This window comes from Monodelphis domestica, chromosome 5 (genome assembly GCF_027887165.1).
Source record: "Monodelphis domestica isolate mMonDom1 chromosome 5, mMonDom1.pri, whole genome shotgun sequence".
NCBI classification, from domain to species: Eukaryota; Metazoa; Chordata; class Mammalia; order Didelphimorphia; family Didelphidae; genus Monodelphis; species Monodelphis domestica.
In genome coordinates, this window is record NC_077231.1 from 59,125,891 (window position 1) to 59,149,510 (window position 23,620).

The window sequence follows — 23,620 nt, forward strand, 5'->3', positions numbered from 1 at the left end:
TTTTCTACTACTAGATTAAAAATACAAATATCCCTTGTCAAAGTTTTCTATAAAGTTAAGACTGGGAAATAAACATTTTAAGGGTCATTCATTTATTAGATGTACTTTACTTTTTAAAGAAAGAAATCCTAATCCTATGCTTTGGAAAATGAGTGTCACACTTTAAGAGTAAAAGATTATTCACAGGCATGAGAATAAGAAAAATGAGAGAAATTATTATTTCTGAAGATTCAACTAATTTGGTCACAGCAAAGAAAAAAAGATTGGCAAGGCTTTTTATGATTAAATGATGAATGAATTAAGAGATACAGTCTATTATACTCAAAATGTTAAATGGCACTTGGCAGGACACACAGGTTTTTTGGTCATGCATGTCTTAGTCAATTTTTTTTAATGCTATAAAAAGGGAAGAAGAGAGGAGGAAAGGAAAGAATGGGTAAGAGGAAGGAAGAACGAAAGAAGGATTTATTAAATATCTATGTACTATACTAAATAAATGCTTTACAAATATTATCTCTTTGACCCTCACATAAATCTTTGGAGATGAGTCCTTCCATTTTACAGATTAGAAAACTGAGGCAGAAAAAGATTAAAATGATTTGCCCAAATTAACATAATTTGTGTTAAAATTATTTTTGAACTCATTCTTCCTTATCCACTCTATCCTTTGAGCAACCTAGCTGCCTTAAGAAAAAATAAGTTCTATTGTGGTCAAAACAACTGACCTGGGAAATAAATCAAAGCCAGATCATTTCAGAGTCACTTCACTAGAGGCTGCTAGGTGGCTTAGTGAACAGTGAGTCAGGCATAGAGATATGGGAGGTTTGGGGTTCAAATCTGGTTTCAAAACACTTCCTAGCTGTGTGGCTCTGGGCAAGTCATTTAATCCCAATTGCATAACCCTCATCACTCTTCTGCCTTGGAACCCATACTCAGTAATATTTCTTTTCTTTTTTTGAATTAATTTATTTAGTCAATTTAGAACATTATTCCTTGGTTACAAGAGTTACATTATTTCCCTCCCTCCCCTCCACCTACCCTTCCTTCATCGGACGAGAAATTTCATTGGGTATTACATGTGTGCTTGATCAGAACCTGTTTCCATTTTGTTGGTATTTGCATTAGGATGTTCATTTAGAGTCTGCATCCCCAGCCATATCCCCTTGACCCATGTAATCAAGCAGTTGTTTTTCTTCTGTTTCTACTCCCACAGTTTTTCCTGTGAATGTGAATAGTGGTTTCTCTCATAGATTTCTCCAAGTTGTTTAGGATCACTTCATTGCCACTAAATGAAGAAGTCCATTACATTCGATTGTACCACAGTGTATCAATCTCTGTGTTCAATGTTCTCCTGGTTCTGCTCCTCTCACTCTGCATCAATTCCTGGAGGTTGTTCCAGTTCCCACGAAATTCCTCCACTTTATTATTCCTTTGAGCACAATAGTATTCCATCACCAATCTATCTTGGCAGATAGATTCCCAAATATTTTATATTGTCTAGGGTGATTCTAAATGTAATTTCTCTTTCTAATTCTTGTTGCTGAGATGTGTTGGAGATATATAAAAATGCTGATGACTTATGTGGGTTTATTTTGTATTCTGCGACTTTGTAAAGTTGTTGATTATTTCAACTAGCTTTTTGGTTGATTCTCTGGGGTTCTTTAAGTAGACCATCATATCATCTGCAAGGAGTGAAAGCTTGGTCTCCCCATTGACTATTTTAATACCTTCAATTTATTTTTCTTCTCTAATTGCTAGAGCTAGTGTTTCTAGTACAATGTTAAATAATAGAGGTGATAATGGGCATCTCAGTACTATTTCTAAAGCAGAAGATAAGAGTTAGAAAGAAAACTGTCATTGCACTATCTAAGAACCATGACCAAAAAAATGCCTACATCTTTCAGAACCAGAGGATGAAGTTAAAATAGAAAGAATCTACTTGTCACCTCCGGAAAGTAATCCCAAAATGAAAAATCCCAGGATCATTAAAGCCATAATCCAGTTTCCAGATTACAGAAAAAATACAAGTAGCCAAAAAGAAGGAATTCAAATATTTAGATCAGGATTAACCTTTAAGGAAAACATTCTAGGGATATGTAAAATATTCAGTTATTTTTTGCTAAGGCGAAGTGGAAATTAATCGGGGAATGTCTTGAATTAATTATGGTATATAAATGGAATAATCTTGAACTGTAAGAAATGATGGAGAGAATAGTTTTAGAGAAACCTGGGAGGCCTTGTGTAATTTGATGCAGAGTGAAATGAGTGAACCCAGGAGGATAACAATGTAAAGACAAAGAACTCTGAATAAAAAAAATGCACCCCACTATCTGATAGAGAGGTGAAGGACTCAAGAGTGCAGAGTGAGACCATTTTAGGGAGGAAATTGGCCAAATGTGAAAATTGTTTGACTACATACTTGTAACTTTTTCTTTCTCATTTGGGGAGGTAGTGATGGGAGGAAGAAAAGGCAGATTTTTTCTGACTGAAAAAAATTTTTTAGTAGGACATCTTTAATGACATGGCAGAACATAAATAAACACATTCATTTAAAATTAAAAGACCCAGGGGGGTACTAAGTGGTTCAATGGATTGAGAGCCAAGCCTAGAGACAAGAGGTCCTAGGTTCAAATCAGGCCTCGAACACTTCCTAGCTATACAACTCTGGGCAAGTCACTTAACCCCCATTGCCTAGCTTTTACCACTCTTTTACCACATAGTATTGATTCTAAGACAGAAGGTAAGAATTTTTAAAAAAAGTAAAAGAAGTAGGTTGACCAGGTTTTATCTTCCACCCAGCTTTCTTCTGATTCCATTACTCTTTTGACATACTCCTGCCCCTTATTCCTCCCTATCCCACTCTCTAGCTTTGTTTTATATGTTGTGTTCCCCCATTAAAAAGTAAGCTACTTGAAGGCATGGACTGTCTGGTTTTGCTTGGATTTGTAAGTGATAACATTCCTTGATAAGTTGAAAATACGACTCAATCAATTGGACTTTTAAGTGTGAAAATTATTTGAAAATCATTGCATGACCTGAAGTTACAATGTGATAAGAAATCTGTTTCAACTATTGAGACAGCCTGATCATGCCCTATGAATCATCTGTAATATTGAGTCAGTTTCAGAACTGAGCACAGGGGAAAGCAGAGAATGTTGTCTCTTAGGGAAAAAAAATGCTAAGGGGGTATGAGAAGGAAAGTACATGAACCTTGGCTTCTTCTCTTTGACCAAAAGTACTTAAGACTTTTCCATAGGCATTCTAGTAATGTCCAATTGACACTGTGTCTGTTTCAGGAACTAGTGACAAATTGGATTATATCAGGGAAGGCAGTTTAAAGGTTCTACAAAAGAATACAAAGAAAATCCTACCAAGCTGAACAGAAAGAGACTTCCGATAGCTGTCTATTATTATAATTTTTTTTTTGTGTGTGCCACACATACTCTCTAAGCTTGAACCTGCTTTCCTATGGACCATGAATGTACTGATGGGAGAATGTGTCACAGACTTTAAAACAACTATACTGCCTTAATAAATGCTGCTACTGTTCAAAATTAAATTAAAAGAACTAAAAATTTCTACCCAATCAAAAATTTGGTAGCAAGAGAATATCAACTTCCAACTCATTCTCTCCCTCCTTTCTCTAAGAGTTCCACTTAGTTCAGCATCTTTCTCCCCCCAGGCTCTGTCTTTTAATATTCATGTAGATGCTCCATCAAACTCCCTGTATCTCCCATTCTTTAATCTCCTTTTCTTAAACAAACTCTTCCTTTATTCCACCTCGGACAAATACAGGGATGGTTAAACTCCAGATCTTGCCATTACCTCCAAGTGTTTCATTTCCAATTAGAAATTCTGACATTCCCATATGACTATAACTTCCATCATTCCTAATCTCCATGATCTTTCATCCCTCATATCTTTTTATTATCTTTTGTGAACTTTAGATTATTCTACCCTACTTAGTCTAACAAAATCAGGAATGTCTACACCCATACTTAAGGATTAAGTGTTTAGGAGGATGGCCTATGACAGACATGTGCTAGCAAATGACAAATCAGAAACAACCGACAGACCCCTGGCTGTCTTAAGTCAAGCCTAAGATATCATTGGTACATGTGAGACGCAGGAGAGTGATGTAAAACCGTCTATATATTTCGCATCACTTCCTCTCTCCGGCCTCTTGGATGGCGAAGAGGTGGCTGGCGGCAGCTTGCTGAGTGTGTTGGCACCTTGGAGTGGCAGCTGCTATTGTCTGGGTTTAGTGGTGAGTTTTCCTTGATACCATACTTGAGGAAGCCTAGTAACCTAGTTCAGGTGAGGCTCTTTTCAGAGCTCTCTCGGGGTTTAGGTTGATTTTCCTCTTTTACCTTCCAAACACTCTCCTTTTAGAGAAAGCCTCTAATCTTCAAGGACTTGGTGGCAGAGGACTTTGAACTCACCTGGCACAAGCCGAGCGGGAGAAATCCTATACCTTTCCCTCTCTCTTCTCCTTGATTTCTTTCCTATATATTGATTAAACCACCATAGATTTCCAAACTGACTTGGGTATTTTATTTAGGATATTCCCTGGCGACCAAAAATCAAACTTAGATTAGGTCACAACCCTAAATTATCCTTACACTTTGACCTTCATTCCGTCCACTCCTCAGTGTATTCTCAGACACTGAATTCTCTCTCCTTTCTCTCTTCAACTGCAACCCCTTAAGTAATCATTTCAACTCTATATTTCTGCTTTTGAATCTCTTCATCTTTCAGATGTTCTTCTTGCCAGATCTCAGCCCTGGATTACTTCTACTAATCATCTCCACTCCTACTCACAAACTGCTGAATTAAGATAGAAGAAATCCCATAATCATGCTGACTGGGTACATTATAAACTCATGTTGTTCATCATCTCAACTGGACACTTATTACAACATAAAACCTTTTATAATCCTCCCCGTAAATGGTTCCCTATCTCCCTATCTCATTACCCATGGATGTTATCATAAGCCTTCTCTTTTCTCTTTTAAGACTACTTCACATCCCTAACTCCCCTCAGTTGAGAAACTTACATTAAGGGAAAATTTGAGGTTACATGATATGAACTCCTTCATCTCTTATTCTCTTCATCTCAAAAGACCTGGACATTAATTTTCTACTCTTTTCTTCTATCCTTTAGTCTCTGACAAACACGTGACTCTTTATCTTACTACAACCAACATATGCATTAAAAAAAAAAAAACCTTACCTTCCATCTTAGAATCAATACTGTGTATTGGTTCTAAGGCACAAGAGCAATAAGGGCTAGGCAATGGGGGTTAAGTGACTTGCCCAGGGTCACACAGACAGCTAGGCAGTGTCTGAAGTTAGATTTGAACCCAGGACCTCCCATCTCTGGGCCTGGCCCAACATGTGCATTTGATCCCATCTCTTCCTATCTTCTCCAGCAGAAAGCATCTCAATCACCCTAATCCTTAATATTCAAGTAAGAGTTGGATTCAAGTCTCTGTCATTCTAAAAAAACCTTCACTAGACCCTAACATCCTCTCAAGTTATCATGCTATGTGCCTACCCTGTTTCTCACAAAAAGCTTCTAGAAAAAGCTCTGTACATTCACTGCCTCAAATTCCTCTCTTCATACTCACTTTCTGAATGTTCTGTAAACCTGCTTTCTCTAAAATAACCAATGATCTTTTAAATTTAATTTTAAAAAATCTTTGCTTTCTTAGAATCAATATAAAATATTAGTTCCAAGGCAGAAAAGCAGTAAAGGGTATGAAACTAGGGTTGTGACTTGCCCAGGAAGTATCTGAGGCCAGCTGAAACCAAGACTGTGGTTCTCCAACCAATGATCTTTTAAATTGCTAAATCCAACTGTCTTTCTCAGTCTTACTCTTTCTTGACTTATCTGCTTCAACTGACACTCTCTCCTCCTAGATACTCTATCCTCTCTTGGCTTCTGTAGCACTGTTCTCTCCCAGTTCACCTGTTAAATGTCTGACTACCATTTGGTTTCCTCTGCTGGCTGATTACCTATATGTAATCATGGCATCCAAATGTGGGTGCTCATCCCTTCTCTCTCTTCAGCTCCCACAGCTTTAACAATCACCACTTATCTACTTATGCAGATGATGGATGTATGCATGTACACACACACACACACACACACACACACACACACACACACACACACACACATGTCTTTATTCTAAACTTCAGGCCTGGATCACTCATTTACTATTGAATATTTTAAATTAGATATCCCAGAAATAACTCAATCTTTTCTTCTTGTAAACTTTTCTATTTTTGTTGAAAGCACTTCCATCTTTTGAGTATCAGTAACCTGGACTCCTCAGTCACCCATGTTACATATTTGGCAGCAACCAGTTGCCAATCTTGCCATTTCTACCTCCACATCTCCTAGGTCTCATCCCTTCCCTCTAATCACAGTACCTTAGTTAAGGCTTGCAATATTTCTCACCTAAGTTTTGCAAAAGTCTCCTAATGGTCTTTACCTCTAGTCTCATGGACTTCAATTCATTCTATCCAATATTGCCCAAGTATTTTACCTTAAGCATAGATATGACTACGTGACTACTCTATTCAACCAATTCCACTAGCTTACTATTGTTCATAAAATGAAATATAAATTCCTCTCTTTGGCTTTAAAGCCTTATACAACATGGATCCAAACTATCTTCCTAATATCAATGAATTTTACTCCGTTCTGTACTATGCATTCCAGTGAAATTGGCCTATTTTATCTCTTCATACCTTTCTCTTACTCCATCTTCTGTTGATAAAGACCTTTACATTGAAAAATGCACCCTTCTCCTCTATTAGAATCTCTCTTTTCTTTTGAGAGAAAGCAAAGGCACCATCTTTTGCATGAAGACTTTTCTAATTTCCTGCAAGTGCTCTTTTTAATTTCATATGTATGTATACTTAATAAGATAATATCTACCCTATATCTACTTTTATATGACCTTGCTGACCTCTTATTAGAATATAAGCTTACACTGAGTAGAGGTTGTATATCTCTATGACCGCACACTGGTTGGCACATAGAAAGCACTTGATAAATACTTGTTGATTACAGAGAAAAATCAGTGTATGGCAGCTATATTTTTCTACAATCATTTTTTTTCTGAATATAGTTTTCTCTCTGTTTGTCTCTCCCCACCCAACTCCTTCTCTTTCTCTCTCCCTCTCTCCCCTTATTTTATGTCTTATACTAAATATCAGGTCTGAGGCAGAACAAAAGTGAGGCCTAGGCAACTGGGATTAAGTGACTTGTCCAGGGTTACACAGTTAGGAAATGTATGAGGCCAGATTTGAAGCTAAGAACTTCTGTCTCTAGGACTGGCTCTCTATCCACTGAACCACCCAGCTGTTCCAGCCTCTCTTCTCTTTAGGTGATATTTAAAATTTCCATATTCTCAGGTAAAAACTAAATAAAACAAATCTATATAGAATGTTTAAATTTACACAGTAAACATTATAGATTTTAGTTTATATGAGCACTGAACAAAAGTCTCTGATCAACCTGCACTTCTTTATCTTGTTTTTTAAAGGGTTCTTCATTTTTGTTTTGTTTTCAAAGTTTATGTACCGACAGATTTTTTAAAAATTTTAACCTTTTAACAAATTTCCACCTAAGTTTTCCCAAGTTATATGAATCCATGTTGTCTCTCTCCCTTCCTTTTCTCCTCCCGTCTCCTGGAGCTGGCAAGGAATTCAATCTGGGTTATTCTTGTATTATCATGTAAAACATTTCCATAATATTCATTTTTATAAGTGAATAATCTCATAAAACCAAGAACCCCCAAATATACCCGAACAAACAAGTGATAAATCATATATTTTCATTTGCATTTCACCTCTAATAGTTCTTTCTTTGGAGGTGGATAGCATTCTTTTTCATAAGTTCATCAAAATTGTTTTAAGGGTTCTTTATATTCAAACAAGGAGCAGTGTGACAAAAGAAGAAAACAAGAAGATTGGGAGAAGGAAACAGAAAAATTACACACTGGAACACAGGATCTTTCCCAGAAAACTAAAAAAAAGATGAGTCCTAAAATTATCACTTAACTGAGGGACAATTAGCTCGTTTTGAAAAGAAATCTATTTATAGTTTTATTAGTTTCAAAAGTCTTATGTATCAAATCTGAGAGAAATATCACAAAATGTTAATGGAAGGAACCTCAGAAGTCATCTATTCCAATAAAATGTTGAAAAAGAACTCCCAGCAAGTTAGGGCTTTGCTTGAAAACTCTTAGAATCTACTTCCAATAGGGGCAAACCAAACAACTTCTGGATAGCTGTAATTTGTAGAAAACTTTTTCTTTGCAGGCTGAAATCTGCCTGTTGGCAACTTCTACTCACTGTTCCCATCTCTCATCTTGGCTCAGGATCCAATTAAAATAGTTTATGATTTCAGATGATGTTTACTTGAAGACAGCTATTTTGACCTCTTGAATGCTCTTTTCTCCCTATTAAACACCCCTAATTCCCTGAACAATTCTCATTTGACATGATTTGGAGGTTCTTTGCCATCCTATGCTCTCCAGTTTACCAATGGCTTTCCTTATAAATCATCCTCAGAACTGCAAAATATCTTTTTTAAATGCATCATCTACCAGTCACAGGCACTATCCTATTCTTTAAAAATAAACACATTTTAATTGACACGTTATTTTTTTATATTACCTAAATTCCCTCTGCTTCCCTCTCCAGAGAGTCACTCCAATATTATAATTTTTTTATTAAAAAAAAAAAAGAGGTAGAGAAAAAAACACCAGTAAAACTAATTGATACCTTGAAAAAAATCTGAAAACACAGTTCCACATCGAGGGAACACTCACTTCTACAAAGGATATTAGATGGGTGAGGGAGATGATTTTCTCTCATAGTTCTTCTTAGGCGTTTATTTCAATTTTGCAACATTAATTTCTAATTATTTTGAGGTGGCTGTTCTTCATCATGTCTCTCTTAATTCAGACAATGATTCCATTAGCTTTTTTGGCTACCAGATGACACTTGCTGAGATTAAAGTTCAATAAAATACTACTATTTGTTTTTTTAAAACAAATTGCCATGTAACCACAGCTTTCACAACTTGAATTTAAGAGACTTATTTTTCAAAGACTCTATTTTTGCAACTACTAAATTTCTTTTGATTAGATTTAGCCCAATGTTGTAGCCACTCAATATTGTTTTGAATTATGCTCTTGTTACCCACTGTTAGCTATTATTAAATTTATCTCACCTTTAAGTTTTAAAGTATGTCACCTTTAAGTTTTAAAGTATGTTTTCTATATTTTTATCCAAGTCATAAGTCAAATGACAAAAAAAAATGAAGAAAAGATCCCTCTTGGGGTATTTTATTAGATACCTCCTTCCAGTTGACCCTAAAATATTAATGACAAGTCTGTGATACAGATCCATTCACAATCTCCTTAACTGTACTACTGTCTAATTATACTTGCTTATATCCAACAGTTTTGCAGGCTTCATTAAATGCTTTGCTAAATCTAGGTGAAGTCTATCTTACAGCATTTCCCCTGATCTACCGTTCTAGTAAGCTTGTCAAAAAGGGAAATAAAGGCTCATCTGGCATGCCAATGTTCTTCAGTTATATTGGTTCTCTGTCACAGTGAATTTCTTTTCTAAAAATTTACTAAATATTCTTCATCTGAAATTTCACAAGGAATTAAAAGTTATGCACACTGGGCAACAGGTTGGAGATTTCACTTGTTTCCCTTTTTTGAAAAAATCAATACATTTGTCCTTCAGTCTTAGGGATATTTCTTCTGTCTCCTGTGACCTTTCAAAGAGCATAAATACTAATTCTTTCAGATTCCTAGAATGTAGTTCTTTAGGGCCTAATGACAAACTCAATGAAGGCTACTACATCAAATTGGGCATGCAAATTAAAAAAACTAGAAAGTGAACAAATTAAAAATCCCAGATAAAAACTAAATTAGAAATCCTAAAAAATTAAAGGAGAAATTAATAAAATCATAAGTGAAAGAACTATTGAATTAACAAATAAGGCTCCTAGGTGCTCTATCTTCTTATTTTTTTCAATTTGCAAGTTTCTAAATGACATTCTTTGTTCTCTCTTTCCCAGTCCAAAGATGATTCGCCATGGAAAAGAAATAGCTCTGCTTTCCCTCCATTAGCTATATAAATCCATCAGTTATATTCTACTCAACTCAGTTTTAAAATAAGCAAAACAAACTTTTTTTATTATTCTTAACATTTTTTCCTAAAATATATCTTAATTCAGGTGTTTAATGCAACTGATATTTTTATAAAAACAAAATCATGCTTTTGTATTAGTCATTTTACTTATCTTATGAACGTGTTTAAACTTTTTTCCACTCAACAATCTCTCTCATTTACCTATTTTGCCTTGCCCACTTGAATACCAGCCTAAATATCATCAGATCCACATGGGTAACAAAAGATAAAGACAACAACCTAAAGAATGATTTTTGAGCTCCACTCTGTAGTCTTATTCATATATACTTATCCCTTATAACAACAAATGGCAAACGATGCAAAGATTTTTATTTTTTCAAAATATTACTTTTCAATGCTCAGAAAATGCCTGTTAATTTTCAAACTAATTTTCTATCTGTAAGATATACTAGGAATGGAAAGGGCACAGCTTGGTGGCTCAGTAGATTAAGAGTCAGGCCTAGAAACAGATGGTCCTAGGTCCAAATCTGGCCTCAGACACTTGCTAGCTGTGTGACCCCAGGCAAGTCACTTAATCCCCATTGCCTAGTCCTTACTGCTCTTCTACCTTGGAATGAATACATGGTATTGATGAAAGGTAAGGGTTTAAAAAAAAGAAAAGAAAGAAATAGCAAACAAGATAACTCCCTCATTTTCTGAGGCTACTGTGGCCCAGAGAGATTATTCTAGTTAACATATATAATAAGTGGTAGAGGTGGAATTTGAATTCAGGTTTTAGGAATAGAGACCCAGTAATGTATGTCAACTAAATCACACTATCTCTTAATTTGTCTTCAAGCAGTTTTATAATTATTTCTCTGAAAATTTCTCTGAAATATTTCTCTGAAATAATTATAAAGTTAGACTGGAATTTACCCTCTCTGGAGCAATGAAAAATATCAAGACTCTTTTAAACAGAAAGCAATGGCATAGTCTCTCCAATTTCTTAACAAATAGCTATGAAAAGTGAATTTAAGTATTGCTTTTAAATTACCTTGCCGGTTAACTTCATTTTGAAGTAGCTCTTCCATTGCCTCCTCTTCAGCGATATCTAAAGGTGTGTCGCCTTCACTATTGACAGCTCCTACATGTGCTCCTTGACCAATTAAAAACCTGGAAATTAAAGAAACTGACAGTTAAAAGAAATAATGCTTAACAATTAAAACTAAAACAACCAAATGTAACAATTAAACAAATTTAAAAGGTATAAACATATGTATAAAATATGTAATCTATATAAATATGCATATATACAATTCTGCATAAAGATATATATACAAATATTGTATATACAAAATTCTGTGCATGAGTGCATATACAAACACACACATATAAACAAATACCTAAGTACAGTATGTATATGAAATGTTCCAACAAATCTTAGTACAGCTTTAATGAAGTTCCTAAAGCTTAAGGTTATGCTAAGATTTGTTGAACATCCTGTCTAAAGTGATTACAATTTCCATTCAAAACCTTTAAGACTCAGGAATTTGCATTACAAAATTCTATCTTTGCCATATTGACTATAAGATTTTCTAAACCTCTACATTATACTCATGACTTCCTGAAATGATTTTTTTTCCTCCTTGGATTTTTACTATCTTTTTCATCTTCCTTTCTGTCTATTATGCCCTTCGAGACTCAACTAAGCAAACATTTAGATGAGTCAGAATCACATCTTTGGTAGAGGGAATGAATCTAATCTATATTTTAGAGGGCAGATCCAGTACCATTTTGTGGAAGTTAAAAACAAAGAAGATTGCAGTGTTACACACAGAAGTTAAAACTGTTTGCCAAAAGTAAAAAAAAAAAGTAATGGGCTCCTCTGTAATATAATGAATTTTTAGGCACAAGAGATAATAACAATTCAATGAATAACCACCTGTCAGGGATAAGGTTAACAAGATTTCTACACTGAATAAGAGACTGTCATAGAAAGTTGTTTTAAATTCTCTCACAACAGTCACTAAGTGCCATTTTGGCAAAGGATTCATCCCTTATGTCTGAGTATCTTACTTGAATCTTGACAAATTCAGTATGAATGGACTATATAATCTTATCTATCAATCTGTCAACAAACACTTAATAAGGACATACTATCTGGCACTATGGTAAGCCCTGGAGATGCAAGAAAGGTAAATGAGTCTCTGCTCTCAAGGAGTTTCTAGTCTAACGGGAGGAGGTAGTACACAAACAACAACATACTATATGCATGATAAATTAGAGACAAAGAGAGGGAAAATGTTAGCATTAAGGGGGGGGGGGTTCAGGAAAGGCTTCTTGCTAAAAGCAGTATGTAGGCAAAGAGGTTTGCAGAGTATGTGGGGAGGGTAAGGTTGGTAAAGTCTAAGAAAATTGGAAAAGGGGGGAGGGCGAGAGAGAGGGGGAAGGGGGAGAGAGGGAGAGAGAGGGAGAGGAGAGGGAGAGGGAGAGGGAGAGGGGGGAGAGGGGGGGGTGGACTTTGAGATGGTGATGGTGGTAGCATAGGCAAAACTGCATTTTGGGAAGTTCACTTTGGCAATAGGTAGTGTATGACCTCGAGTGGAAAGAGACTTGTGGCAGGGAGGTCAGTAAGTAATCAGGCAATTGCAACGTGGAGGTATGAGGTGATGATGGCCCTACACCAGACTGGTAGCAATATAATAGGAAAGAAGGGGGCATATACAAGAAAGATGACAAAGAGAAAATCAATTTGCTTAGGAAACAGATTAGATATAGGATGTGAGAGTGATAAACAAGGATGACATACAAGGTTACAAATTTGGGTGACTGGGATGATTGCAGTATCCTAGAAAATAAAAGGCAAGTCAACGAATGAAGGGTTTGGGGAGAGAACATTAAGTTTAAGATGTCTACTTGACAACCAGTGTGAGATATTCCAATAGACAGTTGGAGATGAAAAGACTAGGGGTCAGGAAAGAGGGTAGAGTTGAATAAGTAGATTAGAAATGCCAACTGAATCCATGGGAGATAATAAAATCATCAAATGAAATAGCATAGAAGGAGAAAAGAAGAGGGTTTCATTTAATTAAGTATTTCTACAGTCAAAAGCCCAATTAACTACTCTGAATTTCAAAAATTTTCTTCAACACTTTAGTACAACTTCCCTTTAAATCATGAAGTCCTGATTAACTCCACTTTTTAGCAAGTTCAGACATTTCTAGTACATCTCCTTCACCCTTATACACACAGGGTTCCCCCCCTCCCCTTTCTATGTCAGTACTGTGTTAGTAATTTGTGAGATTCCTTATTTGTAAGATGAAAAGATACTAATACTAATCTCAAAGGGTTATTCTGACCCAATGATATATGTAAAATATTTTTCAAAGCTTAATGCACTATATAAAAGCTAGTCAATAATACTAAGTGACTGGTACATTTTTTTTAAGAGTTTAAAAACTACTACATGTGTCCAGGGGGGAAAAATGAAAAAAAAAAATCAAAACTCATTTTCACACCACAGAACTTTTCCTTAACAAAGCATCCTCTCAACTGAGAGATGGATTAAAAAAAAAAAAGGTCTATGACAAGCCAGCTTTATTATAATAAAAATTCTTCACTTAGGAGGTATCAGTTGTACCTTTTTACACAACTCTAAAAAAAAGCTTCATTACCCAGCTGTCAAGCCCTATACAGCAGTTTTAAAAGTAGAAGAGTAGATAAGAGGTGGCCAGTCATTCTGAAAACAGAGAAGTGAGAGGAAGGAAAAAGATACAAACAAAGAAAAACAAACATTTAGGGTTTGATCAGCACTATATACTTCACTAAAACTCATAAGATCATTACTGATATATTCAAAAGTACTATGAATTAATTTATCAATCTTTTCCAATCAGACAGTAAATTCCTATTAAAGGAAATATTCTCTTTCATTTTTGTATTCTCATCATAATGACATCTAAGGGACCTTTATCACCAATAGATTTTCACTCTAATAGGAATTTACTGACTATTTAAGTCAGTAAAGTCCTATACCAAGCTGGAAAGACCAAGTACAAGTTGTTAGGGAAAATAAAGCGTAGTTTAAGTTTATCACTACAATATTAGCCATTAGATGATTAACCTTCTTTTGGCTACTGTACTTCATTTAATCTACTAAAGCAGGGGTTATTAATCAGCAGCAGGGGTGGGGAGGGGGAAGCAGTCCTCTGGCCATCTGAATAGCCTATGGACATCTTTGAAGAAAGTCTATTTTTTTTTATTTTATTTTTATTGTCATGCAAAACACATTTCTATATTGTGGTTAAGAGTAAAATCATACATAACCAAAACCCCCAAACAAAACCATAAATACACTGATGTGAAAGACTACTCTAACAGTTCTTTCTCTAGCGAAGGGTAGCATTCCCCATCATAAGTCTTTCAGGATTGTCCCAGATCACTGCATTGCTGAGAGAAGCCAAGTTTTCACAAATAATCATACAATAGTGCTGATGTTTGTGACAATGTTCTCCCTGTTCTGTTTATTTGCTCTGCATCTGTTCCCACAGATCTTTTCAGTTTTTTCTGAAATCAAATCTTGTTTATAATTTCTTTCAGCACAATAGTATTCCATTACCAACATGTACTACAATTTGTTTAGCCATTCCCCAATTGATGGATATCCCCTCAATTTCCAATTTTTTGCCACTACAAAAGAGCTGCTATTGATACTTTTTGTACAAGTAGGTCCTTTCCCCTTTTTTTGCTCTCTCTTCAGTTTACAGACCCAATAGTGGTATCCAGATCAAATTATGCAGTTTTATAGTTCTTTAGGTACTATTCCACATTGCCCTCCAGAATAGTTGGATCAGTTCACAACTCCATCAATAATGCAACAATTGACACATTTCCTCCACCTTTACCACTTTACTACCATATTGGCCAATCTGGTAGGTCCTCAGTATTATTTTAATTTGCATTTTTCTAGTCAAGAGTGATTTGGAACATTTTTTTCATATGATTATTGATAGCTTTGATTTCTTCATCTGAAAATTACTTTTTGATATCCTTTGGCTATCTGTCAATTGGGGAAAGGCTTGTATTCTTCTAAATTTGACTCAGTTCTCTATAAATTTGAGAAATTTGACTTATCAGAGGCATCTATTATAAAAAATTTCCTCCCCAGTTTGTTGTTTCCCTTCCAATCTTGGGTACATTAATTTTGTTTTTACAAAAGCCTTTTAACATAATCAAAATTATTCATCTGGTCATAAATTTAAAGAATGTATTTAAATGCAAAAATGCAAAAAGGATTACAAAGGAAACCAAATATATTGAAATATAGTTATGATTTTTTAATAGTTCAAAGATGCCAAGTTGAGAACTACTCTATGGAAAAGCTGAGTATTTTATCAATAGAATGGCAATACCCATATAGATGAAATCATGGATCCTTGAAATATCAAAGTATCTGAATCTAGAGGGTGAGAAATAATTTCTATCACAAATGAGTAAAATACAAGTTTGGAAATCTGATGGGGATACAAGACAATTTATTTCTGGTAAGGATTTAGATAGCTGAGATTTTGTTATTTTTATTTGTAGTTGTAAAAAGGGTCCAAAGACTATCTATATTTCAAACTATTTTTTCCATTTATTCTTCATTCCTGCAACTGTTAACAATGCGGTAGACTACAAAAGAGGAGTTTTATAATCATGAGACCTGGGTTTCATACCAAATTAACATTTCCTAGCTATATGACTTCATCTAGTTATAATCTCTCTGAGTTTCATTTATAGCAATAATAATTACATTAGGTCAGAGGACTGTTATGAAGAAAGCACTTGGAAAAGCCTTCTAGTCTTTGAGGTATGCTACAATAATGGATTCAAAGCAAAGGCCCAAACCACTGAATATTTCTTAAGTACTGAGAAATAAATATAACTTTTTCAAAGCTAAAAATCACAAAGTTGTCAAAAGTTAACACTTAACAGGGATTGTACTCCCACTAAGATTAAATGCAGTTACCAGTAATTATTTAATGTTTGGTTTTTTGGGGGGTTATTCACAGACATTTAAGATGAGCCAACAGTGGGGCAGTTTTAACACATCCTCATGTACTACTGCCCAAGTGTTCACAGTGTAACAATTTTAATACAGTAGTTCAGTTTTCTATTGCTTGTTTCAGATTAGTATGTTTTTCACATTGCAAGAAGAGATATGGGTATCTCTTCCTTGTATTATTCACAGAATCTGCTGAAAGAGATGAGGGAGAGGGAGAGGACAACAAGATGCTCATCAGGACATTTGTAGAGAGGAACTGCTCAGACGGGAATGAGGAGGGACAGGAAAGATACAGAAATTCCACTTATTATTGCGCAGGATTCTTTTGGCAGAACCAGAGACAAAGAACCTTTAGACAGCTTTAATAAAACTTTTGCTACATTTCTACACAAACAGGACTCAAAGTGATCTTTGTGTTAAAAGAAACAAATGACTGAACAGAAAGGAAAGAGATATTAAGTAAATTGATCTAGTCTGGAAAGGCATCTGGAAGTACTAAGTAAGCTTTGAAGTCTATGACTGATTTTGATAAGCTGCTTACTTAGGGTGTACGGGGTGCTCAGGGAGGAGTAATATCTTTGGTATGGAGGGCTTGCTGTGCCCTCCTAGGGCAGCACTCCAGCCTCTGACCCTCACCTGACATCCAGCTCTCACTTGTGACTTCTAGTAGCTGCTAGCATGTGGCAGCGGCCACACCCCGGGCAATGGCTTCGACAGGCGGAAGAAACCAACAAGAAGGTTCAAAGGCTGAGATGGCGACACAGCAAAGCACTGTGGAGTGCTTAGGGCGTGTTGGAGCACAAAAGACAACATGGCCATCCAATGCAGCTGAGGAAGTATCCAGGTGTAACGACTTTTCGTGCCACTGGACCCAGGCTTCATAAAAGGAAGCTGATTCGCAAGGAAGGGGGAATGCCAGAAGATTCCTGGCCTTTCAGGGTGGGAGGCATGATGAAGATGAAACCAAGCAGAGGGAAAAAAGCATGAGAAGACTGGAGTGTTGAGCCCTCTAAAAAGAGAGGATATGGGAAGAGGCTTTTGTTCCGCCCTTTAGTCTTCAAAACAAAAAAGGCAAAAGCAAATGAGCAAATCGATGAGGTACAAGTAGCAAAGGGGAAGCCATCTCCAAGCTGATGAGCCTTCTAGTGAGGAATTTATCCTGGACAGAGCCTGATGAATATGCCTGTCATCATCATCTCTGAATCCTTTTCTTCCTGCAAGGCTCAGCAGTCATATAATTAAATAAATAGTCATGATATCCCTGATAGTAGTTATTAGAACATTTTCCCTCCTTAACCCTCTCTTAATTATACATAATATATTCCTCTCCCCCCCCCCCCCCAGTATAAGCTTCTTGGGGTGGCTGTTTTCCCCTTTTCTTTGTATTCCAAGCCCAATACCTGGGACATACTTAAGTATCTAATTAGTGCTTGCAGAGCAGCAATGTTTCTTACTGACCTGTGCTTGACTGTTACTACAGACCTCCCTAGAATTTAAAGTGTGCTTAGCCACCTAACCCACTATGCCTACACAGTTCTCCTAATCTTCTTACAGCTTTAAAATTGGAGTTCAACAACCTTTAAGGAAACCACAGTTTGAAATAAAAGTGTATGATTCTCAAAGTAAAATGTTTGGCCAATATCCCCAATATCCTCAGGGCAAAAGTACCAGTTAATTGATCCAATTGAGAAAGGGAAGACTAGGTTGTTTTAATTTTCAAGAACCTTTCATAGATTGTTTATCTAAAGACTGGGACAAGCTGAGGAAAGAAACTGATAAAAAGACAAAAGCCCCTGATTCAAGGGCAATAAACAACTCAGTTGCTTCCTTATCTCTAAGAATGTTAAAGTAACACTTTCTCCTATCATCCAAGGTACCCAGAACCAGGCTATAATACACACTTTTAGACTGAAAGTCCAGGCTCCAGGAGGAGACCAGAAGAGGAGGGAGGGGGTATCTTGCAGTTAGGAACCTATTTACATTGCCAGCTTGTGCCTAGACAAATTGCATTTCTTTAGCCTATTGTCAAAGAGCACCCTTTGTGAAACAAATAAAAAACTGCCTCTTATACTCTTATTTTCTGACTCCAGATTTGTAATTGTAATTTGGGATGGGTAGTCACTTTTATACCACTCAGGACCAATATACTGAATTTATTCTAATAGGGAAAGTACAAGGTTTTTTGTTTTTTGTTTTTAATTGTTTGTTTTATTTTGTTTTTAAGTGCATACTGGACTGCCAATAAAACTGGTATTGAAAAACTGGAAATGGTTTCATTGTCAAATGATGTAATACATCCTAGAATAGTTGATGTTTCTTTTAAGACTGAAGCAAGTCACTGAGGAACTGGGAGTTATGCCACTTCCTTCAATATACAGCTAGAAGATACATACTATAGATAGCTAGTATAACAATTATTTAGCTCTTTCTTTTTATTAACTATTATGTTCATAATAGTTAACCCTGACATCAACGAAGAATTCTTATTTTTGAGTCCCTTTTGGACACAATAAAAAGTTTCTTTCCCAAACAATGCTCAGTTATATATTATGGTTTTGTTACTTTCATGAAAAAGGAAGCTCCTCATGTCCTCTTCCAATGGTAACATCCATAAAAGTCTCTGACGTATCGGCATCAGGGCTCTGAATTATCAGTTTTAAAAAATTTTGCCAATACTAGCAAAATATAAAATGCTTCTCTACCAACTTATGACAAAGAATGCTATCCACCTTCAAAGAAAGAACTGATGGAGTGGGAATGCAGGTCAAAGCATGTGATTTTTCACTTAAGTTTTGGGATTTTGGTTGTACATAATTATTCTCTTATAAAATGAATAATATGGAAATGCGTTTTGCATGATAATACATATACATAACCTAGATTAAATTGCTTGCCAGTTCATAGATAGGGGAAGGAAGGAGAGAGGCAATTAAGGTCATATAACTTTGGAAAACATATGTGGACATTTGTTATTACATATAATTGATAAAATAAAATATCTCTATAATAAAAAAAAGTTCCCCTACCACACAGATTTTAGGTGGAACACTTATTTTTGTTGTTGTTGTTGTTTTTCTATTTTTATTTAGAATATTTTCCTATGGTTACATGATTCATAATTCCCCTCCCCCACTCTCCTTCCCCTTCCCAAAGTTGACAAGCAGTCCCACTGGGTTATACAAGTATCATTGTTTAAAACATATTTCTATGTTATTCATATTTGCAGTAGAGCAATCCTTTAACATCAAAAACCCTAATCAGATCCCTATCAAACTACTATGATCAAGCATATATTTTTCTAATGCATTTCTGGTTCCACAATTCTTTCTCTGGATGTGGATAGTATTCTTTATCACAAGTTCCTCTGGATTGTCCAGGGTCATTGCATCACTACTGGTAGAAAAGTCTATTACATTAGATTGTGCCATAATGTGTACAATATTCTCTTGGTTCTGGAGCACTTATTTGAATGAACAGCAGAAGTTTTGCTTTTTCTGAAAGAAAAAAGAAAACTCACTCTTGGAACACTGAAATGGATCTGATCCTTCAGCTTACCTAGAATGTTAGTTTTAATCATATGAATGAGATAAATCTTCAAATCTAGAGATGCTACTAAAAATTTATAAGCTTTCAAATGCTAGAGAATAAGTATTTTACCAAGATAGAATCGAGATGCAAAATTCTTTTTCAATTTCTTTTAAAAGGGAGATCTATAAAAAATGGGATACTTTTCAGAACACTTTCAAGTTATTGCTATATTGATGGGATTAATGTTGAACCATGAAGTATAATCATTTTCTTTCTGATATAAGCAGTATTAAAGATGTTAACTCAAAGATGAACTCATTGATTTTAGGACAAAAAATTCAAGACAATTAATTAAACTTTAACTCAAAAGTCTTAGAGAATTTGGTTTTCTTGTGAAGTCCATCCAGCTTTGAGTAAAAGAGAAACATGGAAGCTCTAATTCCATTTGCAAACACAATTACAAATTGGGATTTTCAACATTTGTAAGCATACAAATAATGAATCACAATAAATGACAACCCTAGTTTAATGTTTTCATGAAAGTTAATCAATGAAAACTTTTATAAAAAGGTAAATATTTACCTTTAATTTAACTGTATTTTAAAAGTGTTGTTCTAAGGTGAAAAGTCAGATCACGTACAAGAGAGGTGCAGAGTACTGTCCCCTGAGAAAGAGCTAAGCTAGGGCAAATCCTCCATCTACCAAAAGTTGGTAGTGAAAGGGGACTTCTACTATACAAGTTTGACCTCCATTTGACCTTCTGCCTTATCCCTAGCCTTTGTAGGGATGAGATGTGAAATGGGGCTTCTCATTGGACCATGTGCCTCTCATCTCTTACTGTACTTGCCTTCCGTTCAATCTGGGCTACCAATTTCTGCTGGGTAGAGGAGTAGCATCTTCTATTCAGTGGACATTTTTATTCCTAGTCAAACTCTTACATCATCATAATCCAATTCCTGTAGATTTTCAGCTAAATCTTTTTTCCATCTAATCCCTCATTACTGGTCTCTTCAACCATCTCACCCAGAAGTTTCAATCTAATTCCACTGAGCCCTTCCATTGTCCCCTCTAGAATAAGGAAAAAACAAACAAACAAGCAAAAAAAAAAGTTCCCTTAATCTTAAATGTTTTCCTCTCTCACTCCTTCCATCTACTACCTCTTACTTAAACCTGAATTCACTCTAATGATACAAGCTCCCTGGGATATCCTTTCTAGTACTAGCTGCACCTTTAACTCACTTTCCTCAGATTACAAGATAATTTAGGAAAGCTGGAATGTTCCTCACACCCCATTGCCACTTCCACATTCTCCCCCTTCCTGTTTCACTCAATAACATCTCTTCCTTTGAAAGGCAAGCTATTTATTTATATCTACTATTCAATCCAAGTCCTACTAGCTGTTATCTACAGATACCACCCCGTCCCCTTCCCAGTCACTCCCCTTCCTTCCTCAGAGTTCAGTACACATGGCTCACAATTTTTCTCTCAACTACTATCCTCTCCTAGGAGATTTCAGCAAATATTGATTCTCCCTCAAATACTTTACCATTTAGTTCTTCAACCTATTTACTTCCCATAGCCCTCCACCTAATTCCAAGCACACACAAATATGGTCATGCCCTTGATCTAATGTGCTCACCTCTTTGTTCAAGAAATCGGAAGGCCTCCTCAATGGCCATAATCTTTTGGTTTGTTACCTCTCCCTCTGTCTTCCTTCAAAAAGATCTTCTCATGGTCCACACAATGATTTCTAATCTCTTGACCTCTCAATTCTCTTACAGGCTACCTCCCCTACACCACTCACCTGCTCCTCTTTCCTCCACTTGGTCAACCAATTCAACCCTACACTGTCCTTATCCATTTATATTGCTGATTACACCAAACCAAACTTCAGTCTTGATTACTCCCACCTTTTTCTGCCTTTGCTCTAATACACTTGCTACTAACAAAAAAATGGAAGAAAAATGCACACAACCTTTCTGACTATATTCAATACAAATTTATGTTATACCACCACAACTGGGCCTTCAATGCTGCTATCAACTCAGTGTCCCATACTACATAGAGCCCTTTAAACCTCCCAAAGTTTCCCCTCCTCCTACTCTCTCAGTTGAGAACCTGCTTCATCTTTTAAAGAAAATTGAGGTCATTTGTTTCAATCTAACTTCCTCATCAGCTATCACTCAGATACCTTCACCTCTGTGTCATATGATGTATAAAGAGCCTTACTCCTAGCCAAGGTCAATCATGGTCCTTGTTCAAATCTCATTCCATCCTGTCTCCTCCACTAGAGTGCCCCCTCTTCTCATCCATGCTTTTCACTTATTTTCACTTGCTCATTTCCTACTGTCTCCAAACTCGATTATGTTTCCCCTAACTAGAAAAAAGACTATCACTTGATCTTTTCATCCCTGTTAACTATCATCCATATTTCTTTTGCCATTCATAAAAACTCCTCAAAAAGATTATCTACAAAAGGTCCCTCCACTTTCTCAACACTCACCCTCCTCTTAAACTCTTAAGAGTCTGACTTTCAGTCTTATCGTTCAACCAAAACTGTCCTCTCCCAAGTTCTTAATAATCTCTCATTTGCCAAATTTAATATTTAATATCCCCCTGGTCAGCTCAATTGCCAACTCCTGGGAACATTCCATTTGGAACCCTGGTTCTTGATTGAAAGGCACTCTACCACAATCCCTTTCTCAATCTTCTTTCTCCTCAACATCCTTGCAGTTTCTGACACTATTGATCTCATTCTTCTTCTTTTCTCTAAGTTTTCAGGAGACCTCTCTCTTGATTTTCCTCTTGTCTATCTGACTCATCCTTTTGGCTCTTTGGTGGGTCCTCTTCCAGATCTCACCCTTTAATCATAAGTGTCCTTCAGGTTTTTGTCCTGGGCTCTCTTTCTTTCTCTTTCTATACTTTTCCCCCTGACAATCTCATTAGTTCCCATGAATGTACTTACTATTTCTATGCTGATGATTCTCAAATTTATTTGTTTCTAATTCTCTGCTGACCTCCAATGTCTTCGTTTCCAACTGCCTTCCAGGCATCTCAAACTGGATATCCAAAGAGACATCTTAAATTCAACACATCCAAAACAGAATTGATTATTTTTATTCCTAAACCCTCTCCCCATTTCTACCTTTCCTGTTACTAGAGGGCAACATTTTCCTCCCAGTCACTGACACTTACAAGCTAGGAATTATCCAGAATTCCTTACTCTCACCCTCCATATCCAATCTGTTGCCAATATCTATCAATTTCAAACCCTACCTACACCAAGGAATATGCCTCCTCTCTCTGACACTACCCCACCACTATAATGCAGAACTTCATTTTTGGAATGAAAATTGAGAGAAAGGTAGATATAAAAATGGGAAGACGATAACTAAGAAAATTCGAGTGGGAAACTACAGATGAATACTTTGATCCTAAATCACTGCTAGATTACATAATAAGATCGTGAAATTCAAGAGTGGATTGATACATGAATTATGGTGAACAAATTTGGGAGCATGGCACACACTAATTTAACAGTTTTAGTAGAACTGTAAGAGAATGGATAACAATTCAAATTCCTGTCAAATATCTACTCAAATGGTTCTGTGATCTCATTGATGTGAATATTCCCATCAATAACACAATCTCAGATTTGACCAATGTATTGATCAACTTGGTCAGTTTAAACTATACTTATCCTCACTTTCCTTCCAAGGGAAGATAACTGTTGATTTAAAAGCTAAGGAAACCAAAATGTATAAAGAATACTTCAAAGTATCTTTTCTTTCTGACTCTGGATCAACTTATGGCCCTCTAGAGAGGTGATAAAATTTCAGGAAGTATTGTGTTAAAGGAAAACAAACCTGGGCATTA

General features: G+C 35.9%; 1 protein-coding gene across 23 annotated transcripts in view; it reads right to left on the reverse strand.

The window, feature by feature from the left end:
* The window catches only part of PPP1R12A (protein phosphatase 1 regulatory subunit 12A), a 185,519-nt gene that overhangs the window by 79,772 nt on the left and 82,127 nt on the right, over window positions 1-23,620 (reverse strand). For all 23 annotated transcript variants that reach the window (XM_056798543.1, XM_056798541.1, XM_056798531.1 and 20 more), the window contains one exon: window positions 11,225-11,343. In XM_056798543.1, the coding sequence (XP_056654521.1) occupies window positions 11,225-11,343 (119 nt within the window). The remainder of the gene's footprint in view (window positions 1-11,224; window positions 11,344-23,620) is intronic.